General features: G+C 33.7%; 1 protein-coding gene across 1 annotated transcript in view; it reads left to right on the plus strand.

The window, feature by feature from the left end:
* The window catches only part of SNTG2 (syntrophin gamma 2), a 200,608-nt gene that overhangs the window by 155,128 nt on the left and 27,360 nt on the right, over positions 1-18,120 (plus strand). Inside the window, exons 11-13 of the mRNA XM_021551123.2 lie at positions 847-885; positions 9,714-9,830; positions 17,299-17,370. Of these exons, the coding sequence (XP_021406798.2) occupies positions 847-885; positions 9,714-9,830; positions 17,299-17,370 (228 nt within the window). The remainder of the gene's footprint in view (positions 1-846; positions 886-9,713; positions 9,831-17,298; positions 17,371-18,120) is intronic.

Raw genomic sequence — 18,120 nt, forward strand, 5'->3', positions numbered from 1 at the left:
GCAATAGCCCTGGAATTCTTCTGTTCCTTTCCTATGGCAATTGTAGTTTTCCCTGTTCACAGGTGTAGGGTTTTGGTCTTCCATCACAAGCTTTTCACTTCTAATAAAACAAGATTTTTGAAAAACAAGGTCCTTTGGAAGTACTCGTCAATTCTAGGACAGTTTTCAGTTTACTCCTAGCATGTAGGGAAGTCTGGTTTTAAACTCAAATATATTTTTTTTCTAAATTCTTATCTACACTTAGTAAAATTGCACTTTAAAAAAATGTTACACTTTCAAGAAGTATTTGTGTACTATTTGTGTCAGTATTTGTCCACCACTCATATGTGCAAACTATGACTGCCAGAGAAAAATCAAAATTATCAAAACTCTTCATTATCTAAACAAAGAGAAAAGCTTTGCCTTGAAGACCAAACTAACAGGAAAGCCCATGCAATTTTCATTTTATCTTTAAATACATCATATTCTATGGTCACAAGGACTGAATTACTGACAACATTTAAGAATCTGCTTAAGCAATTGTTTAACTGATATGATACCTGAGATGTCTACAGTACAGCATAGTATTTTCACTCATACTGGCAAAATTAAATTCATAAATGCAAATCTTTAAGAGCTATTTAAGGAAAACTCATTAAAATCTTTTGTGTTTCAAGTCCTTGGTTTTGCAAATTCACTATAATAATAAAAATCTAGTATTTAAGTACTGAATGATAAAATTTCTTACAAATGTGATTTGGAAGTATTTATATAATATTCAATAACTAAGTCAATCAATGCTAATTCCATCACAGAAACTCCTCAGCATATTAAAAACTCTATGTGTCTTCCCTCTCTCTTTCATAGATGAAAATGGCAAATAAATGCTGTTCTCCCTCTGACCAGGTAAGATTTCAATTGTATTATCCATTTTTTTTTTAATTTGTGTGATTACATTGTTGAAAAATTTGTACAGTTTGCATATACACATCTAGTTAGTTTTTTAACTGATCTAGTCTAGTGGATGCACTGCAAGATCAGTGATGGGAGAGCAAAGTCTCTCCCACTGTAAGTAAAAATCAGACTTGTGACCACTTCAGGAACGTGAACAGTTTATGGGACCCAAAGAGATGCATCCCAGAGTCCTAAGAGAATTGGCTGATGTAGTTGCCAAGCCCTTCTCCATGATATTTGAAAGTCACAGAAGTCAGGTGAAGCCCCTGCTGAGAAGCAGAAAGGAAACATTGCATCCACTTTTAAAACAGATAGAAAGGAGGATCCTAGGAACTACCAGCCTGTCAGCCTCATCCATGTGTCTGGGAAGATCAAGGAACAGAGCCTCCTAGAAGTTGTGATAAGTCACCTGAAGGGCAGGGAGGACTTAGGGAGCAGAAAGTCAACTGTGCCCTGTGTAGAGTGGTCAGCAGGTCAGGGCAGGTGATTCTTCCCCTCTACTCTGCTCTTGTGAGACCCCTCTACCTCTGCATCCAGCCCTGGGGCTCCCAAAATAAGAAGGGCATGGACCAGCCCTAATAGATCATGAGGAGGGCCACAAAGATAGTCAGAGTGATGGAACACCACTCCTATGATGAGAGACTGGGGGAGCTGGGGCTGTTCAGCCTGGAGAAAGGAAGGCTCCAGAGTGACCTTATTGCAGCCTGTCAGTGTCTAAAGGGGGCCTATAAGAATGTCTGGGGCAAACTTTTAGCAGAACATATTGTGATAGGACAAGAGGTACTACTTTTAAACCAAAAGAGTGTTGTGGTAGCTTAGCCATAAAAAGAAGTTTTTCTTACATTAAGAGTAGTAAAACACTGGCAAAGCTTGCTCAGAGAGGTAGTGAATGCCCCAACCCTGGAAACATTCAAGGTCAAGTCAGTGGAGCTCTGAGCAATGTGATCTAGTTGAAGATCACATTGCTGTCCCAGGCAGGCTCCCAGCCACGGGCAGTCTTAGCAAGCAGCTCAGCTCTTAAGTGAGATCAGCTCTTTGGTGAATTCAGCTCTTCAGTGATTTCAGCTCTTTGCTTGCTCAGTGCCTTGGCAGATGCAGAGAGAGAGAGGAGAAGGCTGTGTGAGGTTCCACAGCGGTGTCTTTATTGGCAGCTCCTGTGACGGGTTTCAGTGACAGCTCTTCTGCCAAACTAGGCAGAAATAGGGGTTTATATAGGGTACAGAGGTTTTAGGAAATTGTCCAATAGCCAGGGTCGAGGAGAACATGACCTATGGTCTTACAGAGGGATAATGAGAGTCTGAGGCGGAAAAGGGGCTTTTTTGTCCAGCCATCATGACTAGGCATTTCTTATCTTAGGCAAGTGACTGCCAGGGAGGCCTTGCAGGGTCTCTGGCTGCTACAGTGCTTTAGTAACTATTCAAAGTTTTTTCCTTATCAGTTTGGGCCCACATAATGAGTTCAGTTGAGAAAAGGAAGGTATAATCTCCCTGCATTTTCAAAACACTTTGATATGTATATAGCTGTATATTTTGTATATACAGCTAAATACATATCACTAGATACATAATTTGATTTCCTAAATTAACAGGCTAGACTCCATAAACCTCCCAAATAATCAGTGCAGAAATGTATTCTGTTTCAGAGAGCTGTTCAAATGTGAAACTTGGTATCAGTGCCTTAAATCATCCTTTAGAGGAGTCACTTTTGCTAATTTTGACTTGCATCAGCCTACCTACTTTAGTTGGTGCCTAAAGTTAGGCAGTATAAATCTATCTCACTTTTTCCATTCCAGGTATGAAAAGAAGGACAATTAGAAACTTAATTTCAGAAGTTGAAAATTTAAGGTACAACTGACAACAACAAACATTGGATTGTTTTCTGCCAAAAAGTGATTAAAAAAAAAGTTTATAATGACTGTGGGCAGATCAAATAAACAAAACTAGAAAACATGAAAATATTAAAGGAGCAATTGTGAACAACTCAGATGTTATATGTCCTGTGGAAATTTGCTTTAAAAGCAATCAGAATGTGAATTCTCAGGTGTACATATCACAAAGGCATCATATAAAACTTGACAATGATAACTGAAAGTAGAAGAGGACTTTTTCTTGCCTAGATTAATGGAGCCTATTAGTGTCAATTACATAATATTTGTACAGACCTGAATAGCTTTTATTAAGGCAAATAATTTAAAATTTAAAGAAAGGATAACCTTAAGAGACTGAAGGTCACTTGAAGAACTGCCTTGAAGTAAAATTGGTGATAGCTGCAAATTTATCTTTCCTTTTGAGTATGGACATTCCTGAAGAATTAAACAGGTCCTTAGAGTTTCATTACTGTGTTGCCTGCAGTGAGTTTTCTTCACTGCTTTTAGAGTCCAACTTAATCATTCATAAAGGGAAAAGGTTGGATGTGGATAGGTTTCATTCAGATTCTGTTTTTCACAGGCCATTAAAAAACTAGGATTCAGGGTTATGAAGAATGTAAAAAATTATTTTGCTAAACCTGGTTTTCTTCTTTGCCTTTTATATTGCCTCTGACTGGTTTTATTGCAAACTGAATCGCCAGAACATAATGAATTCTGTTCATTTGAATAAAGAAGGAGGGAAAGGACTAAGATATTGGTTCTTGGGTCTAAACCAGCTTTACTTATGGGTCTCTTTGCCAAACTATGTCAAACAAACACGGTGTGATTCTTAGCCTGTGCAGGGCCATAATTTAGACTTTGATGATCCTTGTGGATCCCTTCAAACTTAGAATATTCTATTATTCTCTGTTTCTATTCCTTTTCCCTGTGTCTATGACCCAAAGTTAGAGGCATTAGGCAAGGTAGTAGAAGTTGTAGTTATTATTTATATGTTTATATTGTTAAAATAGATAGTACCAGGTCATGAAATTAATTGGTCTGGGTATTTCCACACTTTTAAATTCCTTTTTCCCACCAAAGTAGGGTGTTTGCATTTAAACTGCCTATTGGAAATTATTTCCACCAAAACTAAAATCCCAGATTATTTGTGGAAATTATTTGGTGATTTCTAACTATACCAGGACATGTCATGATAGTTACTCCAAGTGAAGGAATACAAGTTGTTAAGAAATATTCAGGGATTACACAAATTTGAATGGTATTAAATAAGTAGCACTACTGAAGCTCTGGTTCTAAGTTTCCATGTAACCTGTGTCAATGATAAAACACACAGCATCTAAGCATCATAACTTTAGTTTTTGCTTGATATAATTTATTATAATATTGTAGAGATTTGAAAGCACTTGATTCTTTGTTAGATTTGGGACTCAATTTTCAAAAAATACATACTGCTGGATTGATTTTTATTTTTAGAAAAGTAAATTAGCCAATTCTCTCTCTGTACAGATAAAAGTACTTGCAATGGTTTTTTTGTTTTTTTGCTGGATAAATTTTATGTTTTTAAGACCTAAACTTTTATCATTATTATTTCAGGTGATTTGTGTCTGCCAAATGACATATCTAAACATTAGGAAAGTGCAAACATTATGGTTGCTAATTGAATAACATAGAAGTTGGGCAGTTAGATACGACTCAATTTAATCCCTGTAAAGAATAAATAAATAAACAAAATACCTGTGTGGAGCAGAAAGATGAAAAATGACTGCACTGAAGGATTTTTCAATAACAAATCATGACAACCAATCTGATGATTTTCTCTTGTGAACATGTAACATATCCTGTGGATGTGTGACAGGAGGTTGCTGCAACATATCTTGATTCCAGCAAGGTTTTTTGACAATTTCTGACATTAAAATATTTTAAACAAATATTATATGGATTTGGTTGTACAGATTTTGTTGGATAATCCAATATTAGGTATAGATGGCTCATTTTCAAAACTGTCTTATTGACTACAAGTGCTAAAGAGGTGACATGGATCCAGTTCCCTTGAATACTGCCTTTATGGCGCATTAACAAAAGTAAGCCTACTAATTTTGCAGACATTATGCTTTAAAACACCAGTTAAACATATGAATGATCTTGCCTTATTGAAGAGTGAGTCTGAAAAGCAGGATTGAAGCCAATTAAGAAACTGCATATATGCAAAAAAAATTAAGTATACGTAAAAGACTGGGCAAAAATGAAGAGGTTGTTATTGCAAAATATTTGATGTTTATCTAGGGGGCATAAATTATTTTAGAAAATATCATCCACCATTGTTTTACTAGAATTCAGAGATGACCCTATCTGCAGAAGCCAGTCAGATAGAGATATTATGGAAAACAACAGGTTCATTTTTAGGACTTATTACTATGGTTTATTATTATGGTTTATAATTACCATATCAATTTATTTATTATCAGCATGCTGTAATTAGGTACAGGGTTGACCAACAGAGACCTGAAAAACTTGCATGCCTTTGGTTTACCTAATATTCTTTTCTCCACCCTTTTTCCCCTTGCAGTAAGGAATTCATCAACACTTTACTGCTTCTCCACTTGCCCTCATTTTTTCTGAATTTTACATGCTCATTTGGTTATATGAGCCTTAATCTGTGATACCACCACATCTGTCTGTGAATCAGTCCCCTTTTTCGTTATCTTTTGGCATTCTTCACCCACTATTCACTTTGTTTTAGTGTATTTCACCTTCTGGTTTACCTCCTTATTGATGTTTGCCCCCTTGTTGGCTTCAGCTTCCAGCCAACTCCTCCCTCCGCATCGTGAGCGATGTCCAGCAGTTTGCCACGCTGTTGCCCTGTCAGTTTAACATCAGGCCAGGCTGGCTGCTCACCTGCGTGCCAGAACAGCCATGTCTGCTCGGTGGCTTTTGAGAAAGGCAGGCACTGTGGGCTGTACCTCAACCAGCTACTGCACAACATGCTAAGTGTTCTTGGCAGGAATACTGCCTCTGATTTTTTGCACTGTGTTTCTGAAAAGGTATTGAGCACAGGTTTTCTGCGGCCTCTGTGGTGAGGTTAAAAGAAATACAGAAGTATGAAAGAAATATTCAATAATGATAACATTTTGCTGAGAGAATAACACATGAAAAGCAGCAAAGAACGATGCCACATGAGCTACATATCCTTGTTTATGGATTTTTGCTCCATTTGTGAACTGAGTGTTTTTAATTCTTCCACTCTAAAGTGAAAATCATTTGAGGCTTTATTGGAGAGGGCAAAAAAAAGTCTTTAATCATTATTACAGTGAGACTGATTCATGCTTGACATGAAAAATAAAGTGCTAGAACAGATTATTGAGAGAAAATAGGAAGACTCCACTGTACCAGAGGTCCTGAGAACATTAAGGAAGCATTTTTTAGAAATCAGGGCTACTGCATTTTTGAGAGGACAGGGTACTAAGTTTTTCAGAAGCCACTTTTCTACTCTATATTTGATAATTATAAAATCATAATTATAAATAAGAAATGTTTCAAATATGAAGGGTTTTTTTCATTGTTCTTTATAGCAAACTACTGCTGCAGGTGTGCCATGAACATGTTTGTCTGGCTTCATCCTGCAGCATATAAGAAACTCTGTACCTACTCTTGAAGACCATTTTTTTCTTCCTTTCTCTTTCTCTCTTTTTTTTTTTCTCAGAAAAGAGAAAAATGTTTCTAAATATATAGCACATAGCAACAAAATTACTTTCTCCTACTGGTTAGTCTGCAAAAGTTAGGTTCTTGAAGACTACAATTTTACAAATTAAACCTGTAGAAAGGGAGCAGGACTAAGCATAAAGAGACCACATAGAGATAGAATTGAGATCTTTGTTTTTTTGACTTTATTTACTTGGTAGGAAGCTTTTATTCCCTAATGAAATTGCCTTGATTTTTTGCCTTCAGATACGTTTTCTGGCACTTCAGATCCTCAACTGAAAAAACTTTAACAGAAGAAGGACCACTTAAAAACACTGAACTTTATAACCCCTAGTCAGCTGATATGCAGTGCTGTGAGGTATATATGCTCTATGAGATAAACAGCTATAGTTTGAAATTGTTTCTTCTTTATTTTTCCACTTGTTGTTATTATTGTAATATTACTAAAATACAAAGCAGACATATAATAAAAAAAAAGTTGTGAAGGATGCGAGTTTTCCATTCTTCTTTAGTTTGTTTAGTTCCTGCTGCAGAAATAGTGCTTCTGATCTGCTATAATATAAGAATGCATAACCAGTAAGGCAACTTACTGGTGCTAGCTGTCTTCAGTAGAGAGTTTTGTGCTTTGGATCCTAACCTGAACAAGAAGGCTGTAATGAATAAAGATGAGAGAGAGACATCAGGTTCAATTTATCAGCCTCCTGTTAAAACAAGCACACAAAAAGTAGAAACTATTACTGCTATCCAAAAGGATTTGTAGTCTAAATTTTGTCCAGGCAGACAATGCCTGGGAAGACACGTGAATTCAGGTACATAAATATCTTCATAGTTCCCTTCAGCATAGTGTGGATATGTTGCAATTTGTGATGCTCAATCTGTGCCCAGCTTGGAGTTATAAATTTCCTTCTTGAACTAAAGCACAAAGAACACTTGTGTCATAATTTCTAAGTTCCTTTATACTTTGCTCTCTAGAATATTTCATTTTGAATAGTAGCCATTCAGACATAATTGAATGCAACTGATGTACAATGGAAAACAGTAATTTATGTCATACCATTTTGCCTCATGGTATGACACTGGTTCTTAATTTGCAGGTCAGTCTGGCATGTCTCGTAGATTCTTATCCCACTTTAATTACATAAGTGTATCTGTCTGTTCTGATGTGTCATACATAGACATATACTTGATTTTCTTTCTTCAATTCCCTCCTGAGTGTTTTGCATTATTTACTTTTCATAAGTATTTAACTAAAACTACTATATACAAAATGTACTGACTACTTTATTAAATTTAACATATTAAATTTCCAGTCATTGCAGCATCTAGATGCTTTATTGCTGCAGGAAAACAATAAGTGCAAATAAGAACATTCATTTATCTGCTATGATTGGATTACATTTTGTTAGTGACTTGTTTTATCTCCTTGTAATGAGTGCCATTGCTCATTTTCTTCTTACAGGAAATTTTGGAAAGTGTATTAGAGCATGTTAGGAACTTAATAATATATCAATGATGTATGGGTAATTTTCAAACAGTAGTAAAAGCAGTGCTGAGAAGAGACAGTTTGTAGTATAATGCCTTATGAACACTCCTGAAAACTTCAAATGGCAGATTTCAATCACAAAACAGAATATTTTTTACTCCAGACTGACATTCCCAACTATGTACTAAGATCAAATTAAAATCTCAGAAACCCTATAAACCACAGACAGCTTGTAATTAAGTACCAACACTTGTTTACTTTTGTTCCATACAGATTTTTTTGAACTGAATAATAATTCTTTCTCCATTTCTGAAATCTAAAAGAACATTAAATAAACTAGTCAATAAGAAAGATACGTAGAAAGTAAAAAACCCTAACACTATATTGGATATCATTCTTTTTGTCTGTGTTATTTGATATTAAGACCCCGATAAATTGAATATATAATAGCATTGTAGTAGAATAGCAACAATAATATAGTATTTTTTTTATGTAATGAGGTGTCTGAAAATTCTGTTTCAATGCTTTTGCTGACTACTACAGAAACAATGTTTTGGTGAGAGTTATTCAATTTACAGAATAGCAAATCAAGAACTGGAAGGGCTACTGTATTTATTTTGCTGTTTCTTAGATCTCCTTAAAATGTTAGTGCTGGAGCTCAGTAGAACAGTATGGAGAAGGATTCTCTGGCTCAACATGCTGATTTATTATTTATTCATTGATAAAGTGATTGACAAAAGACATAATTGATACATTAAATGCCAACATTTAGAAAACAATTTGTGAGGTTTTCATAATATAGGTATGAAAATTCATCCATACTATTAGCTAGTGCTTTGGCATTTCTTCCCCTTGTAACTCATTACTGTCTGTAAGTGCAGCCTTAGTTGAAAATGAGCAAGCTGCTCAGCAATACTTGCACATTCAGATTGGTGCTTCACTCCAGATTTAAGTACCTGTTTCAAGAGCAATATATTCCTCTTAAAGTATGCAAAATGGAGCCTGGAAAGTTTATGCTTTGTTATTTTCCAGTAAAGACATTCATGATATTCTGCTACTACACTAAGGCATTCTTATTTATGGCATTCTTTTATAAATTTGTATTTACCTCAAAAAGGAAACATGCAATTTTACTTCATTTCATTTTTTCTTAGCATTAATTTATCTGGAAAATAAAGGCATGCACTGCAACACTGCTAACATTGTGTAACTATTGGATTTGATACCTAATTCTTTGAAAACATGCATGTGATAAAGCGTATATGAAAATGCATAAACTCTGAAAGACAGCAAGTGTGACAAAGACTCTAACAGTTGCAAATGTTAGCCTGGTGAAAGCTATTTGATTTCAGATAAATCTATGATTTGTTTAGAGGTATTTCTTTAGAGGTATGTGTAATAGAAATCAGTATCTCCAAATTTTGACACTGCTATAGATAAGGTATTATGGTTTTTATAAACTGCTGTACTACTTCGGTACAAGTAGATTTTCCTGCTGGCTCAAATGAGAGTCTGCTTTGACCTGCATAGGTGGCTTTTAAAACAGGGATTATTTCAGATATGATTTAGACTACCTGTACTACAAGTCTCTTCAAGAACTTCTGACATGCTGACACTATACTGTATGTGGTTGTAAGGCAGATGTGAAGTAGATCATGCATCCATGCTACTAAAACCACTCATGATCCACTGAGAAAGTGAACTTTAATTTTCAATTATTTTCTTTTACAGGTCATACATATGGGATGGGTAAATGAGAGACTTGAAGGAACTGATTCATCTCAGCTCTACAAATTCAAGTTTCTGGCCCTGAAGGGATCATCCTTCTACATTTTCAGCACTCCACCGGTAAAAAAATTGATATTTTTTCATCTGTTTCATTGTAAATGGAAACCTGTTTGTTATATCTATACCTCATAAATAGAATTCTGTTTCACAAGTGCCTTATCTACTATTTTTCTAAAAATTATTTTTGGAAGGGTGAAATGGAAATGAGCTGTAGAATTCTAAACTGTTTAAAAAAATACCCATAAATTACCACATGGTAATACTTAATTCTTTCTTTTTTCTCTAGAAAACCTTTGCCTTAAATCATAAAACAATAAAGTGTGGACTTAGCATGAAATTTCAATTATACATCTTGCTTACAGTTTTGCTCAGAAGGTGGTCGGTCTCCCAGTTTTTCTGCTGGCCCAAAGAAAATCTGATTCTTTATATGTGTTCTCTCTGCAGTACCATTGAGAAGTACATACTTTTTAATAGTTAATTGTGAACCTCATTGAAATGCAATAAGTAAAATTCCCCCCTCTCTAAATGTAAATTATTCATCCAATGATTCCAATTATTTTCAAACATTCTAAAATGGCCAATAGTATTCTATTTTAAATGAGACAACACATCTGGGAAAAGCAGGGGGATTCCCCCTCTAAAAATTGAGGGTTTCATATGTAAAGCAAAGAAACTAAAATTTTAGTAAATTGCTACAATTTATTTAAAGTGTGAAAACTATCTAGAAATATTAAACAAATAAATAACACACCACATGAATGATTTTCCTTTATAAATTTTAATTTTTGTCTTCAGACCTATTTCTAAAATATATTTTTTATATAATTAAAATTGTACATCTATATGATACTAATTTGGGATAAACTACTTCATTTACCATTTTCAGCATTCTACTAACAACAGACAAGTAGGGATGACTGGTAGTAGAAATTACCTGACACAATCTATTATCCTCTTACAAATTTTTGTAGGAGCCGTGGCTTTCAAAAAATGAACAAAGGTGATCCCTTTGATCTATGTGTTGATGAACTTTTGATGAATTCACCTTTGATGAATTGATTTCTTCCCCTTTCCATCACTTATTAAACTGTCCTCTTCTTGCCCCATGCATTTTCTTGATTTTGCTCTTCCTATTGTCTCTTCCATCCCCCAGCAGGGGGATGGGGCGTTAGTGAGGGGCTGTGGGGGTGTGTGACAAGGTCAGTCCACTGCAGGGCCATGAGCTGGGACCTGCCTGGCAGTGACCCTGCCCTGACAGACCCCGGAGAGTCCCACAGCACTGATTCTGTGCCACATGTCCCACCTCTGTAGCTGCAAACACAGGTCCCCACAAAAACTGTGCATAGTGCTCTTTCACTGTTTTTACAGATATTTGATGCTACTGCTCTTACCATTGCTCCCACTGAGGTTTGGTTTTATTACTATTTTAAGCAGAAAAAATAAAAAAAAAGAAAGATTTTTCAATCACAAACATACAAATGTTTCAACTTCTTTGATCTTTAGAAGATACAATTTTAATATATTTTAGAGATGTTGCTACTGCCATTTGTATTCTGAGTCAATGTTGCATATCAGTGTATCAAAATAGTATGCACAGAGTACATGACCTATAAATTCTACACTTTATCCATATTTTTACAACTGCTTGTAAAAGTATGTAGTACAATTTCCACTCTTTTTCTATTTCATTGTGTATAAAAGATGACGTGAATGTAAATACAGTTGCTAATTTCTTAAGAATGGAAAACAGTTATATATGAGCAAGAATAAAGAAGATTGTGGAAAAAAGTTGATATTATACTATTAAATAAATCACTGTTACATGTAATATTCTATTTATATGCTATTTCTATAATATCACAGATGGTGATTCCAGGAATGTAGAGGCTTCACCACAGAAGTAAATATCAAGAATCATGTGATTAGCAGAGAAGGGTCTTTTTGCATCCCTGAAGTGTCTTATCTGATTGTATTTAAGAAATTTACATATTTCATTTGTACATTGCTATATTAGAAATGTGACCCATTTCTAAAAACTGAAAAACACCACTGAACCAATAGAAATTATTCTTGTGTCAGTTTTAATATGCAAGCAGTAATTTATTACATTCTAAAAGCATCTATAAAATTCCTGTCAGTTTTCAGATATTAGAAAAGTTCATATCCCAGAAGAAATTGAGGAAAAAGTATTCTAAATTATCTTTTAAAATCAAAATATTTTTTATATCTTTGAAAATTTCCAGAAAATAATTTAATGTTTTTATGGAATGTGGGCTAGATGGAGGAGAGATTTCTACTATTTGATTTTTTATGTTTCCCTTAAAGCTCATTATGATTTTTGCATTAAAGTCTTCAAGTAACCATAAACTTAGATCTTCTGTGTAACCCTTAAGTGCAAAACTATCTTTTTCAATGTGATTAAATAAATATCACTGAAGTGATTTAAAATGAAGGCAGCTAGACAATCACTGCTTGCACTGTTTAAAATTTTAAGAAAATAATAATAGAAGAATATTGTGAAAGTAACAGAAATAGTTCCACATTTGACAGTATAGAGAAACTTGCACAATGTAATTAAGACAAGCAGTGTTTTTAATGCTGCTGTGTAAGTTCTAAATAATAAAACTTTTTTTTTTAATTATTCTTGGTTTATTTTTTTTCCATTAAGGAGTGAAGAGAGCAGTGAAATTAATTACTCTTTACCTAGAAGTATTTAGTCCTCTCCTTGGACCTTTTTAGTACTTCTAGGTAGATTGGATGCTTCTATCTAATTCTCAGATTATGCAGCATTTGCTGTATTCCAGTAATAATAATTTATTATTTAATTAATTTAATTTTTTCCCTTTACATTTTAATATTTATTTTATTATATGTTAATAAATATTTTTAATATTTTGGACGGCTCTGGAGACCTATAGAATCAGATTCTGTTTCAGAGAAAGTCCAAGAGCTTGTTATGTTCATTTGATTTTAGTGATTTTTGAAGTATGATTCTCTTTTACATTCACCCCATATTTCTTGATTTAGTGGTGATCTCTGAGTAGACATGAAAGTCTGTTATGCCTATTGCCAGTTCTTGGCTTCTTTTCTCTACCTCTGTCAAGGTTGGGACTGAAGGCACTTGAGATGGTATTTTGCGTTCAGGCTTAGGTGTTTATTTTTTATTATCTATGTTACACAGTCTCACAGGCAGTGAATTCTGCAGTATTTCACTAACAAGGTGCAAAATGGCTATCTTTCATTACAAGGTCTTTTAAGGCTAAAATATCCAGTTAAGAAATGACACCTAAATTATCTTCACTTTTAACCCAATAATTAATCACTCAAAGTCCACAATGCAAATTTTCTGTCCAATTACAAAATACCACCCAAACCCAGAAGGAAGGAAGAAGGTAAAGAAGAAGGTAAAGAAGATAAAGAGGGACCAGCCTCCACCCTAAAACCCCCATCTTGCTCCATATATATTACTATATGCTAAAACCTTAAACTCTAAGTTTTCTACCATGTGATATTACACTCTGCTAATCAAACTACATACCCCTAATCCCAGTGTTATCAATCAATTTTGGAAGCCTTCTTCGTGGCCTCAGGTCAAATGCATTGCTCTTCTGGGAGTCAGAGTTTGTCAGCACAGAAAGTCTAAAATTTTCAGCATCCAGAACTCCAACACCTATTTTATAATTGCAGAGCTCTCTTCTAGGGAGTAACTTTGTGAGCTAATTGTTTACAGCATGTGTGTGTCAAAATGATTTTAACTGTATTGTTTCCTCTCTATTTTAAATCATAACTTTTTAAAGAAAAGGCAATGACTAACTCACATATTTAATGGTAAGTATATTTGGAATATGAGTTTGAACTGATGCTGAGATCACCCAGTCTGTGTAAAGCTAGATTTTATCAGTTTGTTTATTTTTAGAACTCCACTGTAATGCTTGTTTTTAAACCATGAGGAAATTGCAGAAACTCATGCTAAAGTAAGAAAACTTCTACAACACTTGGGACTTTTGTAATTCTATGTATCTATTTTAGTCTCTCATTAGAGACTTAGAATTGTAATTTCAGATTCCTATTTTTTGTAACCCTGTTTGGTTTATTATCTTTCTGATCAGCTCAGTGTTACCTGTGAGCTTACAAATGTCCTAGTTTTGCAATGTTCCTGAAAGGATTAATATAGCTAAATGTCTACATACAGAACCAAGTATTCAATATATACTGCATTGGGTTAGCTAAGAAATAACAACATTCAGCTCCTCTTGGTCATAAATTCAAATAGTAGAGAAACACGAATTAAATTAGAGGGTTACTGAATGCTAATTGAAACTGTCATGTATTATGACACTATTTCTGAAAGTGTCTGAACTAAATTCATATGAATGCAAGCATGTCTCATTGAGTCATCTATTCTGAATATAGCTGTTTGAAATGCTTTGTCAAATGCTTCATAAAAAATAATAACACTGTCATGCCAAGAAATTGCAATGTATAGAATACCTGCAGGAGCAATTCCAAGGGGAAATAATGAGAAAAACTTTGTCTGAGAAATCTACTTGGGTGTCTCATTTATCTTAGGTAGCTATTACCCAGTTATTACATGTGTGATGATGGATAACCTTCAATAAACTGGAACATTCTTTAAATCAAATGAAGGATATTGCAATTTTCATGAACTTTCCTGATTGTTTCCAGCTTTCCTTCTTGACTAGGAGTATATGGTTATTTGTGGGGTTTTTAAAGTAGTCTATAACAGTAACAGTAACAGACATACTATGATAGTTCGGATAAAACTATAAATAATGTCAGCTGTCTGATTGGATTCTAGTATTCCTTTGTAGTATGTTTATTTTTCCTCCTTAAAATTCCTCTCAACATGTCATTTGTGTTCTGAGCACCTTGTATGCAGTGGTATTCAGACTGTTTCACACTCTAAGTATGGTAGCCTTTCTCTGACATACACAGGTAAAGAAACCTTGGCTTACATGGGTGCCAGGAGTTGTCACTGGCACTGCCTGACTCTGCTGAAAAAGTCATATGGGGTTACACAGCAGCAAAAGATGAAAGAGATGTGTGGAATAATGGGAAGAAGTCTGAAGTACTCAGAGTGAATTTAATGGCGCAGCAGTGTCACCTTCATCCATCATTAATAGTGCAAAGATCCCCAACAGTTAAACTTAATCTTCAGGAATCAAAATGAATGATAAGTGCAAATGAAAGTCCATTTGTATCTTAACAGTTTTCAGGTCATAGCCCATGTCATCAAAGCCAGTTGCATAAACAGCAAATGAATCAGTGCTTATGCTTCTATGTCTAGCCACTTACAGCAATAAAGGGTTCTCCTGCTGTTAACTGAGATAGAAAAGATCCTTTCCCTTTGAGAAATGCAAGACCAAATAATGAACTAGCCTCCATTCTACACTAAACCTTATTTTGCAAGAAGCATGAATATCCGTTTGGAGGATCAACAGTAATGGGACCAAGCATGCATTATGTAATTATTTTATTTTCAAAACAGCCATCAAAGTACAAAATATTTCCCTGGAAATAAGATCAATGACCTGCAGTGCTTACTCTATTGTGAGCGTGTTTAAATGTACATTTTTTTATTAATTAGCTTTATAAGTCCTCTGTTTCAATTGTTTCAAAACTTAGGTTATTTCTTATTTGTAAAACAATTAAATTGAAAAACTCAATAAAATATTGAATGGACTTAAAAGAAGATAAATAGAAATGGAAACCTAAAAAATAGAAAGGTATGTTTTTAAAAAATGCTACCTTTTTAATAAAGTGATGGGAGGACAAGTTAGTACCTAAAATTTCTTTAAATTTCTGATCTAAACCAGCTGACATTAGATTTAAATTTGAAAAAGTTCAAGTAGTTCTGTGTATTTTTATCATGTAGTTTTAAAATTACCTGTATGTAATATTTTGAGCTTTAATTTTTGAGATATTGCTCGTAGTAAAATAAAGTGTATATAATGTGTTTTACATATTCTAGTGGTTGTATTGTATTCAAGTGATGTTTTCCATTTGGTTGTTAACATATAGAAACTATAAAATGGAGACCCCTGAAATATGAGTCCTTTTATAACCTGAAAAGATGTGGCGCTAGAGCTTTTAGAGTTCTTCAGTCCCATTTCAGTAGGTGATTCATAATACCTAAATTTAATCATCTTAAATAAAACTAATCTAAACCTAAGAGAAATTAGGAGAAGATTAGATTATTAAGAATTAATTCAGTTTATTAAGATTAGAAAGAAACTAACACCAAGTTCACATTACTCCTTCAAGGACTCTGAAGTAACATTTCTGAAATAATAAAAGTCCCATTTGAGTCCTGTAAGTGTTGCAGTGGTTTGGATTCTCATCAAGTTATTACAATTCTGCTTAACAGCTTAGAATTTGAAGAGACTTGAAAATTAAATTTTAAAATAAATTTTAAAATAACTAAAACATGTTGATATATCCATGCAAATCATCAGAAGAAATACTAAATTTTTTAAAGGTGAATTACGTGCAACTGTGAACATAGAGAAAAAGAATCTGTTATTGAATTTCATAGTTTTTTCGAGTTAAGTTTCATCCACATTAACCAGATGTTTGACAAACAATTTTTTCTTTATGTTAATATTTTTAATTTATTTTTTTTCTGCTTTATTCCTTCTGGGTGGTGTGTGGAAATAGGAATAGCTGTATAGGCCTTAGAATTTTAAATTATCCAAGTTACTATTCAAGTTACCAAAATACTTGTTTCCATATGCCAAAAGCCTTAGAGGTGCAACCTAGTCAAATACTTCATCTGTCTATGTAGCCATCCCTGTGCATTCCCCAAGAGCTAGGATTTTGCTCTAAAACATATAAGCAAAAATTATTCGTATTACCATTGAATTTTTTCTATCTGTTAAAAGAGAAGAGATTATCACATCATATCATTAAGTAGAATTTTGGTAAAAACTTCAAACATCATTTTTGCTATTCAGATTTTAACAGCCTGTCATGTCAACGTGATTAGGTAATAAAATCAAAAGAAAACAAAAATATAAGTGTTTTCATATTATTGAGCACACAGTTAATATTTTTCTTGATTATAAATATTGCAGTCACATATTCTTTTTCCACTTAAAGACTAAATATTGAGTTATTGCCTCCCTAGTGCATGTAAACTCAAAACTGAATTTAGGAATACATCTTCATTTATTGACTGTATGATTTTTTTCATATTGAGACATGAAGCTGAATGACTCTGTGTTTGAGACTGACTTCTCTGTGTTAGCATCTTGAGAAATAAAAATGCTTATGTAACTAAGATATTACGAAGAGGTTTCCATCATACTAGGAAAAGATGAAATTATTTAACACTTTTTAATTCCTGTTTCTGTAAAAATACTATTTGACAGTCTTTTCTAAATACTGGATATTAAATGTAGTGATGTAATAGTAGAATAATGATGGGTTAAGCCTTTTCATTTTTTTTTCATCTGAACACAATTTTCAAATAAAAAGTGTGCTGACAATTTTTTTTTTTATATTATAGGTGAGCACACTAGACTGGGTACGAGCTGAAAAAATCTATAACCTCTGTGAGGTTCTATTTAAAATTCACAAGGTAGGTTTCCCAATGGGTTCAGTGATTTTATTTAGTAAAGAAAATTTACCTTTTCCTGTTGATAATAAGCTCAAATTAATCTTAACTAGGTAAAACTAGTATTCAAATAGTTCATCTGTTGTTATGAAAAGCTATTTGCAATTGCTAATGCATTAGCTGTGCAAGTATAAGAAAATATGAAAAACAAGCTCCAAGTGACCAAGTTACTAACATATTTTCTTACTGAAGGAAGTTTTCAGTATTAGAGCTGTATGAAGTATCAGTAAGACACATAGCATAATGATATTAGCTTTATCTTAGTGGGTCAGATTTTCAAGCAAACATGATGAAAAATGCTCTTGCTGTAATTCTAGATTCATATAAAGATATTTTCATTTTAGTAATTAAAAATGTAAAATTATGTCCTTGTTATATCGTATGTATTGATTGTTGTATCAAGTATTGTAGTGGTTTTTTCTTTAATTCTATGGGGAAACAAACCCAACATGTTGCCCTTTATAATTTTCTTCCTCCAAAGTCATATTTTCTGTCTAGCTTGTCCTGATTAAAAATTTCTATCAAAATATAGCACTTTGTGTAAATAATTGACTTATAGAATTTATTGTCTAATAAATTGCATCCAATAGATTAATTTTGTTCTCCAACAAAAACAAAAAATTTGCAGGTGACATAAGGCTAGTATGTGAGCCTATTTGTCTACGAGACTAAAGAATATTTTCAGGGGAAAAAAAAAACAACATCTTTTCAAAT

Source organism: Lonchura striata, chromosome 3 (genome assembly GCF_046129695.1).
Source record: "Lonchura striata isolate bLonStr1 chromosome 3, bLonStr1.mat, whole genome shotgun sequence".
Lineage (NCBI taxonomy): Eukaryota > Metazoa > Chordata > Aves > Passeriformes > Estrildidae > Lonchura > Lonchura striata.